Source organism: Cyclopterus lumpus, chromosome 7 (assembly GCF_009769545.1).
Source record: "Cyclopterus lumpus isolate fCycLum1 chromosome 7, fCycLum1.pri, whole genome shotgun sequence".
NCBI classification, from domain to species: domain Eukaryota; kingdom Metazoa; phylum Chordata; class Actinopteri; order Perciformes; family Cyclopteridae; genus Cyclopterus; species Cyclopterus lumpus.
The window spans coordinates 15,117,201-15,143,299 of record NC_046972.1 but is presented as its reverse complement, the minus strand read 5'-3'; the positions used below and the strand labels follow the sequence as shown (position 1 = coordinate 15,143,299).

At 38.9% G+C, this 26,099-nt stretch overlaps 1 protein-coding gene across 1 annotated transcript; it reads right to left on the bottom strand.

Annotated features, from left to right (window-relative positions):
• Positions 1–1,795: 1,795 nt before the first annotated feature.
• zgc:194282 (tyrosine-protein kinase Srms) lies at positions 1,796–25,837 on the bottom strand. Its single transcript, XM_034536905.1, has 8 exons — positions 24,925–25,837; positions 19,787–19,908; positions 14,432–14,598; positions 9,237–9,384; positions 7,242–7,400; positions 5,774–5,955; positions 4,289–4,445; positions 1,796–3,263 (listed from the first exon to the last, which is right to left on the bottom strand). The coding sequence occupies exons 1-8, from the start codon at positions 25,305–25,307 to the stop codon at positions 3,064–3,066; spliced, it is 1,518 nt and encodes a 505-aa protein (XP_034392796.1). The 5' UTR covers positions 25,308–25,837; the 3' UTR covers positions 1,796–3,063.
• Positions 25,838–26,099: the final 262 nt, after the last annotated feature.

The following is a 26,099-nucleotide window of genomic DNA, read 5'->3' as shown; positions in this document are numbered from 1 at the left end:
GGTTTCTAAGTTTTAAATAACCTTGCAGGTTGCAGTTGTTATAAGATAAGCATGTTACAGGATGTACAGCAGCAGAGGGTTTAGTGCAAACAAGCATTTTAAATAAGCAATACAAAACAGTAACACATCCATAATAACTGAAATAGTGTATATATATATATATATATATATATATATATATACATATATATATATACACACACAGATTGACTTACTATTATAATTAGTATTGCACAGTATATTTATATTGCACAGGTTTTATGTGTGTTGTGGTCTACTGGGAGCAGAGGTTGTGCAGCCTGACAGCGGAAGGACCTGCATACCTCTCCTTCACACACTGGGGGGGAAGCAGCTGTACAGAGCTGCCAGAGTGTCATGCATGGGGTGGGAGGTGTTGTCCTTCAGGGATGAGAGCTTAGCCATCATCCTCCGGTCTCCCACCACTTCCACCGTATCCAGTGGACTTTAAGAGTTTGTCTAGTTTCTTCCCGTCGGCTGTCGAGATGCTGCTGCTCTAGCAGACCACTCCATAGAAGACTCATGAATTTATTCCAGATTCTTTCATATATTTCTGTTCTGGAAATCTCCCTGGGTGTATTTGCAAGAACATGACAAAGCCATGTTATGATAAAAACAGACACATTTCAAAACAATAGTTAAAATATTTTATTCTTTGCACGACGGCACTCAGCCTAAAACATACAACTCAATCTTGTGATTAGGTGATTTATGGCTAAAGTTTCCTGAACTTGGCTTTGTCTGCTGTATATATGGTCATGCTTAAGACAAAAGTTGCAATGTTCTCAAATTGCATTGCAACAATGTCGTATCATTTTGTGAAATAGAAACCCCCATTCCCCCTGAAAAAGGGCCTTCTATATGGCTGATTCACTGAGCAGGTATTTTTGTAGTTTCTGTGGTGTGGACAGTCTGTGGTGTAAACAGTCACTCTAGTTGTAACTGGCCTCCGTGGGCCTCTAAAAAGAGGTTTAACAACTTAAATCCGATATGGCTCGATAGCCCACTGGCTCTTCAAGCACTGGGTCAGCTGGCACAAAAGTGTCATACGAGTATAAAGACAATCCCCATACTATTCTAGAGAAACTTGTATTCAGGTTCATTAGATGTGTAAAATGTCACCAAAACCTTCAGAAAAGCCTGCAAAAGAAGGTATAGGCTCAATAAAAGACTATTCTTGTGGTTAATAGATGGTGTAAAGCCATGCTAGAGGCCAGAAAAAAAATGGTGGATGTATGAAAAATGAAGAGAACAGACTTGATGCTTACATTTAATGGGGGTATTAAATGTTAACTTTGACCTGGGCCAATTTGTCACATAAATCAAATGGGCTATCCTCTGAACAATGGCCAATTCAGAAGATCTCAAACTTGGTTCAGCCTCAGCTGTATTGTGCTCCTCTATTGAAATGCTCAACGTGCTAATGATTGGCAATGTTTTGGTGTAGTACGCTACTTGTTAATAAGTTTACATGCATGTTAATTGTCAAGCTAACATGCAAATATCAGCAGCAAGTTACCGTGGATCCATCTTTGCATTCTAACGATAGACTGCTGCAGGGATTACCTTTTTAGGTTTACCCGGAAGTTAGAATTTATCTGGTTCCCTCAACAAAAAGGTCAATGGGATATTAGATTTTGAATTAATGCAGAAAGTAAGCTCTGTGGCGAACAATGATTTTAATTAACAAGCTCCACCCTGTTGGCATGACTTTACACCACAAAGCTTCAAACTTTATTTTAGATTTCACGTTGGCAACTGCTGTTTTTGAGACACAAAAGCTTCAAAATCCATGAGGGGTATGTATTTAATGTTGTAGAACAACACGTTAACATCTTTTAGGTTTATGTTAACCACATACCTTATTTCAAGCATCTCACCAAAATTTCATTAACAAATAACCACTGACTTTGGGACAAAGAAACTGGAAGTGCAAAAATGTTAAATGATTACCCGGTTTTAGAACTGATTCCTGCAGCACTTTATATCTCAGCATTTGTGGACATAGGTACACTCATTCATACTTTCTTGGGACTCTGATAAAAAGATCAAGGACACTGTTTGGATTTTGACTCCCATACCATATTACAGTGAACGTGTTATAGGTTGCTCTAATCATTCAGAGATACCTTTGGTCTATCCGTACTATCTGGACCTTGAGTCTGAAATACAAGTGTGATTATCCGATCCTTTAATCTTAAAGTACAGCTGAAGCTGATGGGAGTTTGGGAATTAATTTATAATATGATAGAACGTTGGACAAGAGGAAATTGTGATCCGACTGTGGTCAAAAATGAAGTCATGTAATCAACACAATTCTTCATCTGTTGGGGAAAGCAAAGGTTTGAACCAAATATCATTGCAAAGAGTGGTGAGATATTTCACTTCAGACAAAAGTGTTGGACTAAGAGCGATCAGGGATCAGTGTCCATAGCATTGGGCCGCTAACATGGCTAAAAACCCAACCAGCTGCAATTATTGCACATAACCCCAATATTTAGCATTGGCTTGCAGTCAAAAAACAGGTGATTAAAGTCCTGACCTGTGATTTCATAACATCTTTAAGTGTTTATACACAGAGATTGCACATACAGAGGTAATAAAATAGTATTTATAAAACACAAAAGGGTATAAAATTAAAAACTGTTTGTTCTGTGGATGTGCTGAGGGTTTTAGTGTTCAGTTTTGATTTTAGGTAGGAGAGTATTTACACATTTCTGTGGCTATTTTCAGTATTTTGTTTGTCCACCTTGCTTTCCTTTAGCCTTAGAAATGAAGTTTTCTTCATTTTTATTTTTATTTGGCGAACATCTTCTCCATCTTGAACAATTCACTTCAGTTTGTCTGCTTCTTATGCTCTTCTCCCTCCATCCTTTGTGTTCTTCAAATACCCTGTTGTGGAAGTGCGTTGCATGGGGGAGGAGAATACTCCCTACAAGTTTTCATCCCACTCCCTTTCCATATTTAATGTCCATCCTGCTGTCTATGATCAGTTGCAGATAATCTGCTCTCATTGTCCTCTTCTTCCCCCACGACTTGCTCTTTCTATACCTCTATAGTCTTGAAATATATCCTGGCATATATTGTATCCAACTGGCTGTGCAGGGCGTGGAAGGAGGGCCTCTTGGAGGGCTCAGCGGCCCAGCAATCCATCATGATGCGATAAATATTCTGAGGACAGCGGGTTGGACAGGGCAGCCGAAACCCCGACGACAGCAGATCCAACACTTCCTTGTTACTTTTTCCTAACATGGAGTGATATCAAAGCATTAGAGTGGAAGGAGTTTACTAATTCCTTAACATTTTCTTTTGCAGGCAGGGATAATCCACCGTGCCGATATCCAGTAACCACAGCTATGATAACTTTGAAAGGTAAAGTCAACTCAACATATTGAATCAAGATGTTCAGTTTTCTTGAAAGTACATGTTATGATCTCATGGATTAAGTACTTACATGATAAGGCTGGTGTTTATACATTTGTATCTGAAAGAAAATAGGACTTTCTGGTTTCCTGCTTTAGATTTTTAAAAAAGGCAAATCATTTCCTTAAACAGCTGGTCACTAGTTTATATCAAAAAACGCGAGGACACAGTTTGAGACTATTTTCAGCGGCGGATTAATCAACATTTGGTGCTTAGTGTGGATTTGGGGCAGCAGGACTGTGTGTGTGTGTGTGTATTCATGGTAATAAAGGAACATGTCACCTAATGCAACAGTGTCACTCATTGTTGTGTTTTTAATAGTTTTTGGGACAATGGAGCCACTGAAAATAGCCACAAACAAAATGCACTATTTCTTCTGTTCGAATAACATTGGATTAAAAAAAAAAAACTTTTCAGGAAATTGTTGAACGTTATGCTGATTCTTCTCTGAATACTTTCCAAATTGTTCAGCTTATCGGTGGCACATTTGCTCTTACTGTGCTTACTAGCTTTTTGGATAACTAATATAACTGATTAAAAATGTATTTTCCGTAAAACAGTATTCTACTGCATTAACTAATGTCATAATACTGCCAAACCAAAATCTTCACAGTTAAAGTACATAATAAGCTCGGAAGGGTGTATGGTTAACAATCATTTGCACACCCAGTACCTCCTAGTGCTTCTGGACCAGTAAATCCCCTGTGTAACTGGTAGAGTGGGTGCATACCACAAACACTTTTCCACTGACTAATAAACAGGTTAAAACACTGGAATCAATTTGCTAAAATGCCCCGTAGTTAAAACGTAATTCTCCTTAAAAAGTAGAAAGAAGTCAACACGATACCATCATAAGGCATCTTGCCACGTGACATCATCTCATACAGAAGGACCCCGAATGACCAGACATCTGATTTTACGGAGAACTTCTGGTAAATCGCCGCTTCTGGAGCCGTCCATCTCACTGGGATCTTTGTGTTTCGACTGGCTGTGTACACACTGTCCTGTAGAGAAAAACAAAATATACTGTATATACACACGCTTTTACTTTACTACATTTCCCATGAATCCCCAAAAGATGGTGTTATTTTATATTATTCCCTCTAAACAAAGTCCCCAGGAAAAGCAGCTGGCTTTGAAGCCAATGTGACATTAAGGCCAAACTGTAATTACAACTTCCAGGTTCATCACATTGGGCCCCAAAAAAACATTTTCCCAACGACTTATATATTGGAAAAGAGACATCTGTAAATCGACAGTATTAACTTCCGAGTAGGAACGCTTAAATATACCCAATTTAAATCTCTACGTCCTAAAAGTTGTAAAATATACCAATCGCTGAATCTTTTTTATTTTTATTTGTGCTGTCGTTTGTGTACAAGCCTGAGACAAGCGGTTTGGAGGCGGGGTTTAAGAAAACGCTAGTCCGCTTGCTCTAAGAGGCCCCACAAATGCCCAAGATCCGGGTAATTTTATAAATCAAATCGTTTTGACTTCATGCGCTAGTGAGTCCAAGTAAAATGTCTGCTGTGAAAAATGTCTATTGCTTTAAAAAAAGAAAGAAAAGACTGAAATCCACGTTCCAAATTTGATCACTAAACTATTCTTACTATAACCAAGATGCCGTTCAAAAGCACACTTTTAACTTTGGTAATACTGGCTTATTAGCTAGCCAAGTGAACATATCTTGGTCACTGCTTTGATAGTGTCGTGTTATAGCAGTATATATATATATATTATGTAATAACACTTTGACGCAGATGAAAGATTCATCCATCGTAAATGTTTCTCTTAATGTCCAACACTTCACCATGCAGATTACATACAGCTACTCTATTTTAGCAAAAGATAAGATAAAATGCGGCCCAGACCAGCAGAGACTTTCTTAATGGAGAATCAGATTTATTTCCAGTAAATATCATTGTCTCTCAAGTAATGTGGTAATGATGTACTACTGTTTAAATATTACACATGCAATCTTTAAGCAGTTTTTTCTGAGTATATACAATCTTCCTATGTCTTGGAAGCTCTGTATGAATAAAACATTCTGTTACTATTACACACAAATAAAGTAAATTATGCAGATATGAGTGCTGCTCCAATATACTGGACATATGGTAGGAGGATGGCGGTAAGCATTACGTTTACACTGGAACAACAAAGCACACTATAGATATTTAAAGAGAATACAGTTAAATAAGTAGTGTTATTCTAAAAGAAGAAAATGGTTTGTGACTGATACTTAAGAGACAATAAACATAAACCCTGTGCTTACTCATACGATGAGTTCATGGTGTCTCTCTCTTTCAGACAGGCAACCTACGGTACTTACCTTAATAATCCGAGCCAGTCCGAAGTCGGCCACCTTGCAGACAAGATCTTCTCCCACAAGGATGTTTCTGGCCGCCAGGTCCCTGTGGACGATGTTTCTGTCCTCCAGGTAGGCCATGCCCTCTGCGATCTGACTGCCCATGTAGATCAGATGAGCTGATGTCAGCACCTGGCCTTCAGCAGCTGAAACCACACAAACACAGAAACATACATACACTGTCTGATTAAGTGATGGAAAGCATGGCTTTGGACATCAAATATGACACTAAATCCACCTTTTTGAGTTAGTAAATTGTATGTAGATTATCCATTGATCCTTGCCCAAGTCTAGAGCATTTTTTGCAACAGTAGTTGTCTTTTTTGCAGATGTTATTCGGCCTTGTAAAGTTTAGAAATCTATCAAAACATCCTGTTGCTACAAGGCAACGTCACCCTCATCTCCCCAAACAAAACGTAACCAAAATTCATCCATGTGTGCGTGGGTATAGATTGTTGGATTAAATCCAAATTGGAATAAATGAGAAAACAATTTTTTTTTTATTTTGCCACATGTTCTGAACAATCAGGGGTCAGCATTTGACCTCTACCACTAGGTCAATACATTCTAAATGTACGTCATCATTTGTGGCAGAAATGAGAGAAAAACTTGTATTGTCAAATGCTGACACCTATAGTTTGGAGCATGTAGCCAGATTTTACACATGGCACCTTTTTAAAAAGGTAACTTACATCAGCCCAGTGAGCAAAAATCAAGTGCCACAGTAAAGACGTATTTGCATCATTTACCTTTGCATTCATTATTACATAACATGTCACATCACAATCAGTACAGGAGCTATAGATGTAAGAAGCTGCACAGCAAATGAGTGGTGCATGGTTTCCTCTTTTTTGCAACGTGACTCTAAATGACCCATCAATCTGAATGTTAATTGCTGTGCAGATAAGCAAATATATGTAATGTAAGTACAGTCATAACACACACACACACACACACACACAGCATGAAATATAAGAAACACCCAGTGGAATGAGGCATATCAGAGTCAAACCCTTCATCCTGCTCACTCAGACTCCCGGTGATTAAAGCCTTTTGTAAAATATCAGAACAATATTTCTCTGCTAAGCAGAGCTGCCAGATTATAATTCCATTTGCTTTGGATTTAAGGCGTAGAGATTTAACCGACACTTGGCCTAAATACTGCTTCAGAGGGTTTTCAAAAAATGTCTGAGGTAAGGTTTAAATTTCTCAAACTCCAAGAAAAGCTAAATTAACTTCCTGTTCTAAACATCTTTGCATATTAAAGCAACAGTGGAGTCTCCTCTCGCATGTCGTTTAGAAGATACCAAACATTGTATCATCTTTGTACATTTTTATGACTCTGGCTCAGGTTACGTGTGTATGTATGTATGTATGTATGTATGTATGTATGTGTGTGTGTGTGTGTGTGTGTGTGTGTTTCAGCACTCACAGGCGAGGTAGGCCTTGAGGCTTCCTTTCTTCATGAGCTCGGTCACGATGTAGACCGGCTCTCCTCTGGAGCACATGGCCAACAGCTGGATCAGCTTGGGGTGATGGAGGCTCTTCAATGCCTGAACCTCCTTGACGAACTCGTCCTGCTTCGTGTCCTCTGGAGGAGGAGAAACATAATGATCAATTATCTTGGTTGTCCTATTGTTCACCTCGTTTCATGTCATTAATTTGGCTTTACATTCATAGCCATCTTTACAACCACATCTTCTCCATACATTTCTCTCAATTGTCCCCCATTCCCATGAATAATATTTAAGCAGCTTTTTCTGCTTTTAATTTTAGCCTCCTGAATGAAGAACTCGGTTTGCCCTCCTCCACCAGGGTTGTTGGTACCTTCCTGCATTGGCAAACCAAAAAAATGCAAGCAAATATTCCAGGTTGTATACTTTAGTATATGGATTGTGTTACATTGGACTACTTCTGTTTCCTTGCAAGTGTCATGACCACAAAGCAAAATATTGCCGTCATGAAAGCCACTGCTGTAAAAACCTACTTCATGAAATAGAAAGTACCGTGAAGTGTTTCAGCATCAGATTAGCTTCAAACCGGACTAACGGGTCTTAAAATATAGTGCTGATGTCAGTGTGCAGTCTTAAATAACACCACAACTGCCCCCTCTTGTACATTGCAGGCACTTATTTTGAAAGGAAATTAAGGAGTGATAGAAACCAGAAAGTTTCTCTTCCAGTGTCGTTCCCTTTTTGAAGGTGCATCTGATTAGAAGTGTGTACGCTGGAGCTCACCAGAAACACAATTTTCCTAAGTCTTAAATTACTTTTACCAGGAGCATACATTTTTACTGCTTCAATTAAAAAAAAAAGTTAGCCTGTGGAGTTTTTAACCTGTTGCTATGGAGCGATGTTTTCCCGCCAATGACGTCACACTTTTCTAATTATCTACAGGTGATCTAAAATGCACAGAAGAAGATTGCAGGCAGGCAAATACCATATTTTCCGCACTATAAGGCGCACTTAAAAGCCTTTAATTTTCTCAAAAAAAGACAGTGCGCCTTATAATCCGGAGCGCCTTATATATGGATTACTTCTGGCTGTGCTTACTGACCTCGAAGCGATTTTGTGTGGTACACGGCGCTCTCTCAAAATGTTTTAGTACGACTTTGGTAAACAACAAAGCCGCACCGCTTGTAGCATTACGGCTACTGTAGTCAGGAGCGTCGCGGAGTAATACATACTGTGCTTCACCATAATATTACAGTGTGTGTGTATAAGGACCCCACAATGGCACCTGTCAAGAGACACGCTTACGACGCGGACTTCAAACTCAAGGCTATCAGTCACGCAGTAGAACATGGGAATAGAGCAGCTACGAGAGAATTCAACATTAATGAATCAATGGTACGGAAGTGGAGGAAGCAAGAAGATGACCTGCGCCAAGTAAAGAAGACCACACAGAGTTACGCTAACATTTGATTTAGCGTATCAGACTGTTTTTTTTACGTGTTACAACTGAACAAGGTTGGGAGTTATTGTGAATACACTCATTAACGTTTGAACAATGTTGAGTTATTGTGAATACGTTTAATAAAGTTTGACTGACTGACTGTTTTGTTTCGCTTAATGCGCCTTATAGTCGGGTGCGCTTTATATATGAAAAAAGATCGAAAATAGACCATTCATTGACAGTGCGCCTTATAATCCAGTGCGGACTATAGTGCGGAAAATACGGTAATATTGATTGTATTTTTTTTAATTCATTTATTTTGCAGGGACAATGCACACTAATCAACAGTAGGACTGTAAGTGAGCCAGAGAGGCTAATTTCCATCTGCTGTCCCTGGCCAGATGTTTTAAAAATATACTTAGTTTTATGACGAAGAAAATGCATTTTTAAAACCCTTTAACCCAGAGATATTTCTAACATGAGCTTCAATCACATGCTTTACACTCTTCACAGTATCTCCTTGCATTTGTACCTTGTTTTAGCGTCTTTATGGCCACTTTCTTGTTCTCTGTGGTCCACAGAGCCTCCCACACCTCTCCAAAGTGTCCCTCTCCCAGTTTCTTGTGGAGTCTGAACTCCTCTCGCGGTCTCTCCCACGGCTCCATGTCAAACAGCTCCCGCTGCACAGACACAAAAGGGTGAGTCCAGACCACTTTAAAAATAAAAACTGTTTAAAATAAGTGTGCAGATGATGCTGAATCACAAACGATGGTGAAACAAATCTGAAACTCAGTTATTAAACATTTTCCAAAAGAGGAATTATGCATTTTACATAATTTAAGTCCTCACTCTGCACAATACAAGGTGGTGAATTTACATGATCCCTGTTTGATTTCTAACATGAAGGAATTGTGACATCTAGTAAAAGACCAAAGGATGTGTGGAATAAAACACTTCTTTGATTGTGGACTCATTGAATTACATATTGTGGGAACTTTCCCGTAACACCGATTGTTGGTTTTTGGACATGTCTTTAATGCTGGTTGTGGGGTTGTCTGAGCGTGACATGGAGAAAGTGTTGTTGACGAGAAACACAACCAAACAGACCTACATAAAGAACACACATTAATTCCCTCCTGATGCAAAAAGGTTCTGATGCGATTCAAAATGTTCATTTAAATCATTTCTAATTTAACAAGAGAAAAAAAGAGCCTGTACTATGATGATACAATTTTAAATATGTGGTCATAAATAAAAAAATGTCGGACCTTGTCAAATTAAAATATTATTTGTATTATCCCAGATTAGTGTTCCCTTTTTCCATTTGGATGGAGGTGCAGAAAGATTTGCCTTTTGATGAAATATTGACAGATCAGCAGCATCATAAAAAAAAGAAGTGTAAAACCAACCAATGAATAAAAGAATGAACAAATAAAAAGAATAGGTTTAATAAAGGGCAAGTGAATTTAAATATTTTATGACAAATGTATTGCAAGTAACAATCAGGTAATGAAGAACATCGTTGGAAGGATCAAGTGCTTTGACCAACATAAAATGATTGGTTAAAAAAAAAAAATTGAATTATGAATTAAATAACAAATAGTCATCGTTCACACATAAATACGACTCTACAAATTAACTTGATTTTATATTTTAAAAAATAATTTAAATGTTAATCAGGCGATAGACAAAGTACACGTTAAACACATTAATTTCACACTGTAAAACAAACAGAAATGAAGAAGGACTTTGACAAACAACATTCGGTTTCAGTCTGCTGCCACATCTTTTACTTTATACAGCAAAAGTGTTGTTTCTAAACACCATACAAATATATATTATTGGTTTCCACATCATGCATATTTAGGATATTAATATTAATTAAAATGTCTCCCTTCATTTATAATTATGCATGACATAATCTCACTAATGGCTTTAAATTTTAAAATGTAACCACTTGGACCGTTTATTAGGCATTAAACAGCAGGATAAATCTGCTTTAGACTAAAAGCCATCAGAGGAATCAGACATTTCCTCAAAACGATGCTTAATCCATTTTTATTGACCATGTTTGTTGGCTACATCATTAGATGAAAACAAGATCTTGTGCAATAAAAAGTGATTGAAAGCATCGTTTGTGACTTGTTTTACTGGAAAAAACATTTTTAAAGCTAAATGTGAGTGTTTCTTTTCTAAAAGCGGTTTCATTTTTGCATTGGAAGGACTGATTGATCAAATACTAGACTGTGTTTAAGTCCAGGGATGCTGCAGAAGGAGCTGGGTATAAATGATGAGTGAAAACACATCTTCGTTTTAAAAAAAAAAAAAATTTAAAAAGAAGTGAGCATATTTATAAATACGATATTTTGGATTCAAAACGTATATACAACTTGTACAACTCTTCATACACTTTAAGTTATAAAGTGTTGTTTCTTTTTTGACAATTTTGAATTGGAGCTCGATGTATTTCTAACTCACTGCTCAAGGTTTGAAACCCAAATATAAATATGTTTAATTCCTAATACCAAAAGTTATTTGTAGTGATATTTGAGCATTTCAAGGTGCAACAACAAATTCAGTGGAACTTTAAAATGTTAAAACAGCTTTCTTGAATCACAGAACCAGGTTTTAACAGTCAGGAAATGATGACATGCTCGCCAATGAATAATTAGACGCAATAAAGAGATAATTATGTTACCCGTTATTACATTTCTATAAAAGATAAAATATTGAAGTAAAAAATATAATTCAACAAAATGAAAAGTAAAGCAAAACATTTTTCATCTGTAATATAATATACTGCCAGTTTGCATCTCATGTGAGACAATGCCTCCATGCAGTTATGTTTTATGTAGTTAGTGTATGTATGATGCTGCATGTTGAACATGAACACATTTGTGTAGGATATGTGTGATGTATCTGCATGTGTTCATGTATGCATATGATGTGTGTGCGTTTCTGCCTCAGTGTGTCCGTAGCCTCAGACTCACAGCCTCCTCTGGAAGGGAAGAGAGAAGAGGAGTCACTGAGTGGGCTCTGATCCAGTAGTCAAATGTACTTTATGTTCTCACACACTTTTTATCTATTAAGGAAAACCCTTATCCAAAAACACCACTCTGTATTTCTGATGCGATTGTCTCTAAAATGCAAATAATTGCCGTTTAGGTGGCATCTCAGTCTGGAGTGAAAATGTCGTCTCGAACTGATGGACCATGAATAAAGAATACTACTCGGTGGGGGTTTAATGTAAGCTGCAGTGCAGAGATAGCTTGAGTAATTACAGCAATGCCACATGATTTTATTCTCTGGTTAATTACACTCTAAAATATGTTTGCCTCTTATTAATTCATGCATATAGAGCACAGGACAGCACTCGTTAACTTCCCGCTGCAGAGCAACAATAGAAAGATTAATTCAGAGTCTTTGTTGTCGATTCCTACTGCAGAGACAAAAGACGCTCCGATTAAACATTAGAACATTTGCCTGAATTTAACTTTTATCTCTTGAATTTTCAGCATCAGTGAAAACTGTTATTAGTCATCATTGTCTGCTGTTTTGTTTTATTGTGAAATACTACAAAAGCAATATTCAAGAAGTCAAAGTTAGTCACAGACCAATTTTATTTGTTGCAAATAATATCACATATCCCTACGCACACAAGGGAGAGACAGGGCGAGAGACCAAATAGAGAAGTTATTTTCCAAAAAGAGAAACGTAGACAGCAAGACAAGAGTCTTTCATCAAGACAGACTCGTTTGCTCATTCATCCTACGGGCAGTTCAAAACCAGTGGGTCTCATATGTTCAAAGACGTGGGGATTATTAAAAGCGGCGATGTGAAGCACCACTACGAGACGAAGCACAAATCTTGAGCAAACGTAAACAATCTTGAGAGCCCAATATGAATCCTAACACATCACTATCCAACAATGATGTTAACACAGAGGAAAATAAAGCTGAAACAAGTGTTTTTAATAACCACAGATAAAGTCCCTGCACACAAATTCCTCTTATTAGAAGATAAGAATATAATATCGTGGCTTTTTTGGTTGACATCACTTTACACCTGAATTAACTGAATTTAAAGCTGCAGGACAATTCAGTATTTTATTTATTTATCATTTACAAAAGCTCTCTTTTATGCAATTGATTCTAAATGCATCCCTTAAAACACATGTATTTATTTATTTATTATTTACAAAAGCTCTGTTATGCAATTTATTCTAAATTATAACGTATATACAACTTGTACAACTCTTCATACACTTTAAGTTATAAAGTGTTGTTTCTTTTTTGACAATTTTGAATTGGAGCTCGATGTATTTCTAACTCACTGCTCAAGGTTTGAAACCCAAATATAAATATGTTTAATTCCTAATACCAAAAGTTATTTGTAGTGATATTTGAGCATTTCAAGGTGCAACAACAAATTCAGTGGAACTTTAATTAGAAGATAAGAATATAATATCGTGGCTTTTTTGGTTGACATCACTTTACACCTGAATTAACTGAATTTAAAGCTGCAGGACAATTCAGTATTTTATTTATTTATCATTTACAAAAGCTCTCTTTTATGCAATTGATTCTAAATGCATCCCTTAAAACACATGTATTTATTTATTATTTACAAAAGCTCTGTTATGCAATTTATTCTAAATTAAAAGAATTAAATCCCTTAAAAACACATGTATTTATTATTAGAGTATATATTATTTATTCATAATTCATCCAGTTCAATTTGAAACCTGGTGGGATTTTATTCAAATGAACTTTCTGATTTGAGTCAGTTGCTGACATTGATACAACTATTAGGCTACTTCAATATGGGACTCAATCATAATGTAAGCTAGACGTTATTGTGATGTTTCAGACCTTTGCGTGAGAAAATTCTCTTCAACTGGAAATCATCATTTTAATTTAATACCCTTGGACGATGCTACGACTTTGTTATGGTGTAGCATTCGATGACCTTTTTCACATACTTTTAAACCAAGCCTCTTTGTTTGTTTTTCAATACTATACAATTACATTTTTGACCAAAATGGCCAACTCACTCCTGGCTGGTGTCCAGCTGGTCTTCAACCTGTTCAAGTTCTCCCACACTATCCCACTTGTCATTCACCATGTCAACAAGGTGATAATATATGTCAACATTGTGTTTCAAATTGTTTTTGCTGACCTCAAGAAGGCAAAAGATCTGTATCTGAATTTTATGGGCAACATAGGGACATTTTCACAGACATTGACATTATCAAGTTAATTTGTAAGCAACCTGACACATAGCAACATCAGCATTAATTTAGACTTGTCTTTCTGGCCATCTGACATTAATTCAGTATTCACTCTCCTTTTAGCTCCGTTGTGCCCAACACAAGGCACAAGGGAAATGTCTGACTCAACTTTATTATGCCCCAGGGGAAATGTTTTGCTAAATGTTCCATTATATTAGCCAGCTAGTCTGTTTTGTGAAAAAAAGAAGCTGAAGCAAGGATAATAAGAGGACTGAGATTTAACAAAACAGGGACAGCTGTTGGCTATAAAACCAAAACTGCTAAGACACTGTTGAGTCTTGTGATAATGGTCTTTACAGGTTCATCACTTCGAGCCACCCGTGCCCATTACACAGTCAACACTTTAAGTTAAGGGGCAATTTATTCCTCATCTCATTGGGTACTCACAAGAATGAACTAATAACAGTGTGTTTCTGTGTGCATCTCTAGTGTCCTACCTGCTGAGCGCAGGGCTCCTCCAGCGGCACTCCCAGGCTGCGAGGGCTTTTCTGGTAGTAGGAGATCAGCTCTCCCAGTGTAGCGAACGAGATCTTATCCGAGACGAAGTACGCCCCGATGGTCGAGCGCTGAATCCTGAAGTGGTACACTTTTCCCTCACTTCGGGCTGTAAGAGGGACAAGAGAGTTATACTCTGGTCACATATTGCATGTTTAAATACACAAATAGTCAGATCCTAAATAAAATGACTCATTCATCAAGTATGTGTATGTTAAAATCTGAATATTTTGCTATCAAACTCGGAATTCATCATTTCAGTCTTTTGTCACAACCAGAAAATGGCATTTGAGGTACTTTGTTTGTGATATTAGAAGGAATGATCATGTGTCATCATTTTGGATTACATAACAATTATGTTGTGATTTTGTACCAAACAAAGATGCTCTCTGAAGTATGTATAATATGATGCAAGGAATATGACCTCTCTGCAGCACAATTGTGTTTTGACAATTTCACATTCCACAAATATTGCGCTGGCCATACTGCGATAACAATTACATGTTGATAAACAGGAAACCCTGGAGAAAATATGTTTCCTTCTAAATGTAATTGATAATGCAGCTATATGGGAACGTCATTTTTAGGATACGAGGAATTATAATAAAATATTGACTGACAGCCAACTACGCCAACATGTAGAAGGACTAGATTCAGAAAGGGACACCATATGTTTAGTCCCCACAGAAAAATACAAACTATATCATCATATGCCCAAAGAACAAGAAGATGGTTGTGTTTATATGGTCGAAGGAAAGACAGTAAATCAGACACGAATGTGTGCGATTGTCTGATGGTTTGTTCTGACTTCACTCTGAAGCATGCATGCAAACAGAGTACTGCATATTTCAAGAGGACCAGCACATTGAAAATTGAACATTCAACTGCAGCATTTTCCCTTTGGGACATAAATGACATTGAAGAAGGGCGGGAAGGGTAGGGAGGGAGGACTGGATAGAGAAAGAAGTGGACTGAGGAGTGGAAAGGAAAAAAATGGGGATGCAGAAGATGGTGAAGCCAGAGCGCGAAAAGAAAAGAATGGAGCAGAGAGAGAAATGAGCTGGAGGTGATGCAGAAGAGAGGGAGAAATAACTTTACGGCTTTAAAGTCACAAATCTCAGGAGATCCAGTAGAAAATTGGCTGTGGGCTCATTCATAAATGTGTGTTTGGACATTATTACTTACAACCGTTAGATTTATCAAAGTTAGAGTTCTTATTTTTTACATTGAGTAAGGAAAGATAATCAATGTCATGAGGCAAGAGGTGATTAGCTTAGCTTTGCTTAGCATGGTGACTCATTCGTTATTAAGCTAAGCAGGATTGTGCCGTCTAACGGGTGCTAACAGCTCATACTACCATCTCTCCTACTTCCGATTTCAACACAGATTTGTTGTTTACAATGTGTCATTATCAGGGACCTTTTGTTAGCGTCTCCGGGACACCATTAGTCTCCAGGTCTGATCCTCTGTTCCAACGTTACCAGCAGTACAGCAGAAAGACGAGTACAGTCACGTTTTCAAAACTTTGGCATTGACTTGGAACCAAAGAATCTTTTTATTAATCCTCTTATGCTAACATAACCAGAAGCATGTGTGGACACATCAATAACTATATATACACTTGCAGCACTGGACTCTAACAGGGAGCAGAACAGATGCTGTTATTAGACGGTGTCGCATCGTCCCAACGCAACTGGTCAGTCTGTCGAAAAGAAATAAAAAGCTCCAAATCCGAAAATCAAGAGAGATTCCTTATTTCTTGTCAACACCGAGTAAAGTCGTACCAGTTGAAAAAACTGCAATCAGTCGTTTTTGCCACCATCAACCTCCAACATGGTGTTAGGTTGTAGTGGATTTTATATATATTTGCACATGTAGATAAGAGAAGTTTATGTTTTAAATTAATACATAAAGATGGATATGATAATTAATTTGGGATATTATGAGGAATATTCTGGAGGAATGTATTATGAAACATAAGAGAGGATCACTGTTTTATTATTCTGTTTTAATGACAAATGTAATTATTAACTGTATGATGCATGAGAATGAATGAATGTTTTATTGTTTAGACAATAGTTAAAATGGATGCCGATTGAAACCTAATGTGTTGCTTTTATTCGGAAGGCAGGATAATAGGGTTTTATTGTGAAGGGGAACTTCCTGTCCTTGACCGGAAGAGTGAGCTTTGACCTCGCCTGTTTACTAATTGGCGTAGCGAACAGAACTGCTGCATCCTTTGAACTGACCAATGGAACTAACCTTTAGGTGTGAATTCATTTGCATGACCATACTAACGACCGAGCATTTGTTCTGGGGAGACATGGTTCTACTGGTCTGGAGACTCGAGACAGCCCCGGTCTGTGGCTCCCTGGGAGCTGCACTCCGTCTGTGGAGAGTTCCTCCTTTCTGGCCCCACGATCGTGAACGCTACATGAGTATTATCTTTGCCATTAAATATTGTTAAACTTTAACTCGAATCCTGAATTTCCTGCGGCCACGGGACCCGGAGCTTTGAACACGAATCTTACAATGGCTACCCGAGGGCATGTTGTGTCACCTCCTGCCCTCTATCGTGGGAGCAGGGAGAGAAAATTGAAGCCAGGGAGATTAAGGTTGACTGTGGCTGGAGGAAAGGATGGATGAAGCGAAACAGAGAGGGGAAGAAGAAATGCAGCAAGTGACAACAGGATTCCCACCAAAACAAAAGCACTGCAATTTAGGAAAATACATGCAAATGCATACACTTTGATGCATTTAGAAAGAAACCCCCGTAACTAAATTAATCAATTAAATTTAAGAAGAACCGTGCAGCAAATACTGAAAAAACACAACTACAGAAAATCTATTGCCGATTGCTCATCAATGATGTTAAAACATTTGATTAAGTTTAATTTCTGATTATGTTTCTCTTATTTGAGAAATTGTTTATGCTGCAGGAATGAGTCCTAAAACCTTAGCTTAGTTTGCCTTAGCCCTTCATCATCTCGAAGTTAATGGGTTTTTTGAAGAGTTTTCAGTTAGATGCCTGAAATGAGGTCTGTGGTTGAGTCATTTTAATGTTATTTTTCCACGACATAAAATATGTCAGTTAATATGAATATATATATTTTTAGCTTTTATGCATCTTATAAAATGTGGCTGCTAGCAAGTGGCTAGATGAGACTACAACATGTCTTCATGCTGCCTCTGTAAATGAGAAGTTGAATTCATCAAATCAAATCTATACACTCAAAGATGTTGCTGATGCAGACTTACTTGGTAACTGACGTTATGGATGGCTCTTGGATATGGGGTCAGATCAGTCTCAATAATTGCAAATGCACATAGAGAGACTTACAAATGCAAACAAAGATTTACAAATGCGCACAGAACAATTTGCAAATATGTTTGATTTACAAATGCACACAGAAGGATTTACAAATAAATTAGACTCACACATGCACGCAGAACGACGTGTCTGTGTTTATTTATTTGTCAATCGAATTGCATTTGGTTGTGGATTCTTCACATGTGTGTACGGATTTATGAGACTCCCCTGCCGTGGCTAGATCCGCAAATGCGTTTTCTTAACATAGACCTAGCTGTAGCCAATCAGATGTCGCCCTCATTTTCAGCCAATCACATGAGCGCATCTCCCCCTCCCCTCCCCACGGGGCTGCCAGCGTTACAGTTGCGCAATTTGCAGAGGGATACACAATTAATGTATACACCCCCCCCATTGTTGTAAGTTATTGAAAGTTCAGTATAATCTTGTAGAAAATCTTGGCGCGGCACGAATGACGCGAATAGAGCGAAGCGAAAAGTTCGCCAGCTGTCATTCAGACTTTGAGAGAGAGAGAGATAGATAGAGAGATAGAGAGATGTTCATAACATTAATGTTATGAACGCAAACACGAGGGCGTTAGATGTTCCGACGTTTATGGGATGTCCACAACAAGTATAAAGCAGATAGTGGAAAACGGAAGTTATAACTGTTTCCACGGAGTAAAGCCACGGAGATAAGCCACGCCCCTCTAAGGCGCAAATAAAGCGAATGACGCTCATGTGATTGGCTGAAAATGAGGGCGACATCTGATTGGCTACAGATAGGTCCGTTTAAAAAAAAAATGCATTTGCGAATCCATCCACCGCAGGGGAGTCTCATAAATTCACACACACATGTGAAGCAATCCACAAACAAATGCAGTGCAATTGTCAAATAAATAAACACAGACACGTCGTTCTGCGTGCATTTGAGAGTCTAATTTATTTGTAAATCCTTCTGTGTGCATTTGCAATTATTGAGCCTGATCTGACCCCATACTTGGATGCATGTGCTACTCTTTACTGTTATCCTGCTCTCAGCCAGTGTCATAGAGTTTCTGGAAAATCTTGAATTTCCATAGAGTGAAAGTCAGAGACAAATTCTAGAAGAATAGATTGTGGCCGCTGACGGTACCATAAATTGTGCACCGCTTGCAACCACCATCTGCCAAGGTCCCATTCACAAAAGATAATGATATTACTGTGTAAACAAGCCTGTTAAGTTTTGCAGATTAGTGCAAATTTCACCTTTTTTTTGCAGAGGGAGGAGAATATTTAATGACTCATTTGATATAGCCTTAACTTTTCATTTTGTTCTCATTTATTTTCAGAATGTCGGGAAGCTTTAATCATATATTTTTCATCACACAAATGTCACTTGATCCCATAATAAATGAGTTTGAGCGGACGCCCCTTTTAAATCTGCTTCAGCGACCACTAATTCTCTAAGACGCTAATAGTTTCACTGTGGCTGCATGTTGATTTTAAGAATCAGACTCCAATGAGGCTCATCTGCATAGAGAGGGGCACATTTTGAGGCAAACATTTGCATATTAATTCATTTAAATATGTGCAGATAGCACATGAGCTGTGAGACAGTTGTCTTGGCAGCACAGTTCGGGTGCATTTCACCCTTTTACAGGTGCTTTGAAGGTTATAACAATTTCTGAGGTCTTATTTGTGCAGGTTTAGCAGCCACAAAAGCTGCACAATCCCTTTTGTGAATTTGTCCCTGAGAGTTTAATATTAGTTTAATCAGAATGTATTTTTACAACTGGTTTAATTCACTGCATTAGGTTCAGATTCAGCTCCATAAATTTTTTAAAAAAAACAAGGAATTAAACAAGTCGGAGTGTGAAGAATAGTTTGAAGAAGGATGTGTAATAAATATAAAGAATACAGGATGAGAAACAGAGAAAGATGAAAGACAAAGAAAATGAGGAAAGGGGTCACTTTTGTGAATAGGTGGATGGATGGGCGGTGCCACTTACCAGAGATTGTGTACTCATCGCTGTGACTCTCACTAATGCGAACCAGGAAGGAGCCATCTTTGTTTTGGGAAGCCAGCAGCAGCTTCTCAGCTTTCACACGGTTTATATTCCCATAATACCACCTTCAAAGCGGACAGATAAGACACACGGACAAGATGGATGAAGAATGATTGTGGGATAAATGGACGATCAGATATTTCAGAACAATACAAACAACATGATAATTTATGAAAACAGAGAAAGATGGAAGTAAATGGACAAATTAATAAAAAAGGGAGTGAACAAAGACAAGAAGAATGTGTTACATGTAAAAGTGGACATCCAGAAGCACACACACTAAACCTGTATGTAGGTAAATACACAGACACAGATATCGGTTGCAGCAGCATGTTCAGCCTCTATCTGCAGCCCCACTGTGTGCATGATGTCACGCTTTAGCATAAATTGGAAATACATTAACCGTGTAGATTGATGTATTATGTTACAGTGAGAAGATTGGCCAGTTATATTTTGTTATTCTTAATGATTGCCATCGGGTCCGATTCCCCACTTAAATCAGACAAAACCTTTCAGGTTCACCTGAAAGGTCACCAGAGAGTGCGGGGCCTCTGGCCCGACCAGCCCACCGCCGTCCACCTGCCGTTGGAACTCAAGCGGGAAGAGGAGAGCGCCCGGCAGCAGCGTCTCCTCTGTCAGGAGCAGAGCCTCGCCTGCTGGGAGACGACAGCACGCTGCTGAAGGCCCAGGCCGTATAGCTGGGCCCGCTGGAGGAAAGGTCGGCACGGGACAACCAGGACTGAGCGGGAGCAACATGGAGGTTTTCTAAAAGCACTTTGAATGCCTCATAACTAAATTAAAAGTTCCTTTTAGTAGCTTTAAACATTAATGCATGAGTAATAGTAATGTTGTACCGTAGTATTTTCACAGTGTGGTATTAGTACTTTTACTAACCACTCCGCCACTGATACGCATCAATACATTCTGTGTAACAGTGAATACTTTGTTGGGATTTGTTATTCAGAAGCTTGAAGAGCTAAAGTGTTGTTTAGTCGCGCCTGCTTGTTCCGAAACAGAAACTGACCTTTATGTACTTTAAGTTATCAGGGAGGGCGTGCCCGCTCTGCCTGACATTCAGGTTTCACTTACAGTAACAATAGCCTGCTAATCAAGAAACAGCAGGGCTCCTGAATAACAGAACCTAGACATATTGTACAGTAGTGATATATTTAGGATTAATGTACCTTTACAAGAGGTTTCTATGGAAATATGGCAGGGATACAGGAGTATAAATAAAAAGGAGCTTAAACAAATCAATGGAGAGTTAAATCAGTTGTTTCTGCCATTATTCATTATTATTTTTATTGCCATTCTTTATCACTTCAAACTTGATATTTTTGGACTTGGTCTGATCATAGTGCTGTGTTTGACGCCATTGATCATGACATCCGATTACAGAGACTGGATCAGTCGATTGGCATTTTAGGTGCCGCACTAAGTTGGTTTAAATCCTATTTATCAGATCAATCTCAATTTGTATTTGTAAACGATGAAGCCTTGATGACCACCAACGTTAACCAGAGTTTCACAAGGTTCTGTGCTTGGACCAATTTTATTTACCATATACATATATATATATATATATATATATATATATATATATATATATATATATATATATATATATATATATATATATATATATATATACTTCCTTTGGGCAACATTATCAGGAAACATTCTATACATTTTTATTGTTATGCAGATGATACCCAATTATATCTATCGATCAAACCAGAGGAGAATTCAAGAATGTCTTAAAGACATAAAAACATGGATGACCTGCAACTTCCTGATGTTAAACTCAGACAAACCTGAAGTTATTTTACTGGGCCCTGAACACCTCAGAGATCAATTATCTGGTGATGTGGTTTCTGTAGATGGCATTGCCCTGGCAGCCAACACCACTGTAAAGAATCTCGGTGTTATCTTTGACCGAGACTTGTCCTTTAACTCTCACGTTAAGCAAATCTCAAGGACTGCATGTTTTCACCTACGTAACATTTCAAAAATCAGGCACATCTTGTCTCAAAAAGATGCAGAAAAACTGGTTCACGCGTTTGTTACTTCCAGACTAGATTACTGCAACTCCTTATTATCAGGATGCTCTAATAAGTCTCTTAAGTTAATCCAGAATGCTGCAGCTTGTGTACTCACAAAAACTAAGAAAAGAGATCACATTACTCCTGTATGCTCTGCACTGGCTCCCTGTAAAATCAAGAATCACATTTACAATTCTTCTCCTCACCTACAAAGTCTTGATTGGTGATGCACCATCATATCTTAAGGAGCTTGTAGTACCATATTGCCCCACTAGAGAGCTGCGCTCACTAAATGCGGGGTTACTTGTGGTTCCTAGAGTCCTAAAAAGTAGGATGGGAGCAAGAGCCTTCAGTTATCAAGCTCCTCTTTCATGGAACCAGCTTCCACTTTCAGTCCGGGAGGCAGACACAGTCTTCTCATTTAAGAATATACTTAAGACTTTCCTCTTTAATAACGCTTATCGTTATGGCTGAATCAGGTTTGCCCTGGTCGAGCCCCTTGATATGCTGCTATAGGCTTACAGGCTGCTGGGGGACGTTTTAGGATACACTGAGCACCTATCTCCTCTTCTCTCTCTACTTATGGATGAATTCACATCTCTCCATTGCACCTTATTAACTCTGCTTCCTCCCCGGAGTCGTTGTGACTTCACGTCTCATAGGGTCCATTGGACCTGGCTGTGTCTGATGTCTGATGCCTCATACCTGGTGGGCCGGCCTCCTGTCATGGCCCCTGCTGATGCCCCCCCCCCCCTCTCTACCTCCTTTTGTTTCATGGATTGTGGAGGTCCATTCATACATTGTCATATTCATTGAATGTGTTTATGTAACTCTGTAACGCTGCTCATTCTGTACACATGACATTGATTGCTTCTGTCCAACAAGGGAGAGCGATCCTCCTCTGTTGCTCTGAGGGTTTCTTCCCTTTTTCCCCCGTGAAAGGGTTTTTTCTATTTCTTGGGAGATTTTCCTGATCTGAAGTGAGGTCCTGGGACAGGGATGTCATATGTGTACAGATTGTAAAGGCAAATTCGTAATATTGTGCTATACAAAATAAACTGAATTGAATCATTATCTTGGAGCTCTTCAACATTATCAGACATTTCATTGATAAAAGGATGGATGAACCAACTAATCAATGACGTTAAATTATGTGCGGACCAAAAGAAAAATCTATTAAGTTACTGTAAATTCATTACGGTGTAGGTCATAATGTATTGTGAATCACAGAAATATTATAAGAATATCCTAAAGCCTTATCACAGGGGAAACGTTTCCCAACTTTAAAATTACTAATTAAAACAGTTTACCTGCCATCTCTAGCACACAGGCACACACTTGTCTCTTATTGATATAACACCTCTCAGTACTGTATACCGACTTGAAGCTGAGCTTATCTCTTTATAGGAATGTTACAGTGATGATGGAGGAGATAATAAATAGCAGAAAGCAGCATGAACTCATAACTGGATTATTATAAGAACTGATGCTTTGATCTTTTTAGTTGCTTATTCTTCGGCTTGAAATAATTCCTGTCATGGGTTGACGTTCATCATTGGGACAAAGAATAAAGCTTCAACATTATCGTAAAGAAATCAGTGATGTTATTATTTTTATGATGTCCTTTCTTCAGTTTCAGTGTTGTGTTTGAGGACAGTGGGACATTTGGGATCAGTGTTCGATTGGCAGCATGAACACAGACAGAGAAGTCAACCAAAAGAGGCAGAGCTGTGTGCTGAAACATGATGACTCCCTGCAGGCTGAATGAATAATGGAGGACCTACAGTTACAGCTTCTGGGCTACTTTTAGCTCCAGTCTGGTTCAACAGCAGCAGAGGTTGTTGTTTCACCTCCAAACAGTTGTGCTCAACTTTGCTTTGGACGCGATGAGGATACCAGCAGGCTCCACGTTAAGTTATTAGTTTTTAAAATGGATAAGCAAGATGCAAATACTATGCATACTATTAATCTTATATCCTAAATGGCAAATGTTCCACCTTATCAAATGAGAATATTTTTTTGTGTTTAGTCGTCGGTGACAGTATATTAAATATCTTTGGGTTTTGGAATCTCAGTCCAACAAAAGTCATTTTTATTTTTCAATTATAATTTATTTTGTAATACTATTTTCAGATTTATCAAGGATAAAATCATTATTTAAGAAAGCAATCTAATGACAATACTCGTTAGCAGCACGATAATAAGTAAAATAGCTGGATTGCTGTTTGGTGACAATCTTTTCATATCAATTCCATGTTGAATTCCATGTCAATTTGATGCTGATGCAAGGCTCCTCCTTATACCCTTGACTAGACAAAAGGGGACCCAGCACATGTATATAGTATATGTATATACACGTTTTTTTTGTAACTTGTAAAATAGCTGCAGAAAATGTTTCCATTGATCATTTGGTCAACTAACTCAATAAATATTACATTTAAAATGACATAGAAACAGCAGATCAATCAATACGAAAAACAGCCAAATGGAGACTTTGAATAAGTAAATTTGTGAACTGATCAAAACAGCTGCCAATTAATTGCTGTTGATTGGCAAAACAAATGAACTATCGTTTCAGCTCAATATATGATTTAAAGCAGACTTCAAGAGCAGAAATCCATCAGAAAGGCATTTATAAGCCAAATCAGATCAAATTACATGATTTCTCTCCAAGATTGTTGGTGATATCAAACAGGTACATTGAGCCCTTTTAGTGGCTTTAATTAGTGACTGAACCCGTTTGATATTTTTGTATCAACACAAGAAAGTCTTCAACAGCAGAGAATGAAAACATGTTTCATGCCGATGTTCATATACGGTGTAAAATACACTTGTTGAACCGTCCGGCCCTTTAAATGTCCCTCTGTGTTTCCAAACGTGTTCTTTGAATATTCTGTCAACCTTTTGTGGGCTAAGGAATGCTGTGACACATCCTCACTGACTCACGGCATATCATCAGTAGTCATTTAGGAACAGAGAAGAGCTGTGGGGACAAATTGTGATAATAATAAGAGCACAGGTTGCATTTTCAACACTCACTTGTGTTTGGCGAACTCGTCCTGCAGCAGAGCCACGTAGTTCGCCGGGATCAGTCCGGACTGCAGGGACCCGGTTAGCTTTTTGGCCAGCACGTACTCCCCCCGCTTCTCGATCACCGACAGCTTGTCCCCCTCCTTCACCGTCAGCTCGTCGTCGCTGCGGGCCTCGAAGTCGAAGAGCGCCGCGTAAAGCTGCACCGGCCGCTTCTTGGGAGACGGGATGCGGATGTCGCCGGACACGGTGCGGATCTCCGCCGCCTGCGCAGCCGGATTGGCGATGACATGGTTGTTGTTGTTGGGGACGTTGGGGTAGCGGAAGTCGGGCCATATGCAGTCCCACAGCCGGCCTAAACACGGCATACAGGAGCGGCAGCAACTCTCCATCCCGGGACATGAAGGAGAGCGGCGGCGGGGTTCTTTCAGGTTTGATCGTGACAGCGATCAATAAGACGCGCGGTTCAGACTTACTCAGTCCGCTGAAAACGGCCTTTTACAGCCCGCAGTGACCAGCCGTTCAGCCCTCCGGGTTCCCTCTATTCCCGTGGCTGGAAACATAATGCAGCGACAGCACTGCTTGGGTAGATTAGCCGGAGGAACCGGTTTTTTTTGTCGCGATCACGGATCTGAGCTCCGCGCCTGCTCCGGTCACGGCAGCTGCGGGAATGCGGAAACGGCAATGGAGGGCATCCAAATCGGATCGGTTCCCTGCGAGGAGTCGGCGGTGCGACACAAGACCAACCGGGAATGTGAGCACGGCACCCGAAGACATTTTAATCCATCGCAATCTGGTATGAACGGGAACACCGTTGCAGCAGCTGATGCTCAAATGGGAAAGAGCAAGCTGAAGGTGAAGCGGCCGCACGGCGCGTAAAAAGTTTGGGTTTGGCGCTCTGCAAACGACTGAGGCTGACACACCTGCGTACTGACAGGGAGGAGGGCCCTGATGGGCGTGTGTTTGCGTTTGTGCTTTTGTGTGCGCGTGCGTGCGTGTTTCTGTTAGGCTCGTGGACAGTTTTCCCTGAAGGTCATTTTGATTGTGTCAACGATGGAGTCTGTGTTTGCTAAACAGGATTTTCCAACAACAGAGTATGTCAAGTTCTACTCTGTTGTATTGTATTTATCTGTTTTACATCGTGAGGACAATGTGCATCTTCAGAATGACGGATATTCACTGTA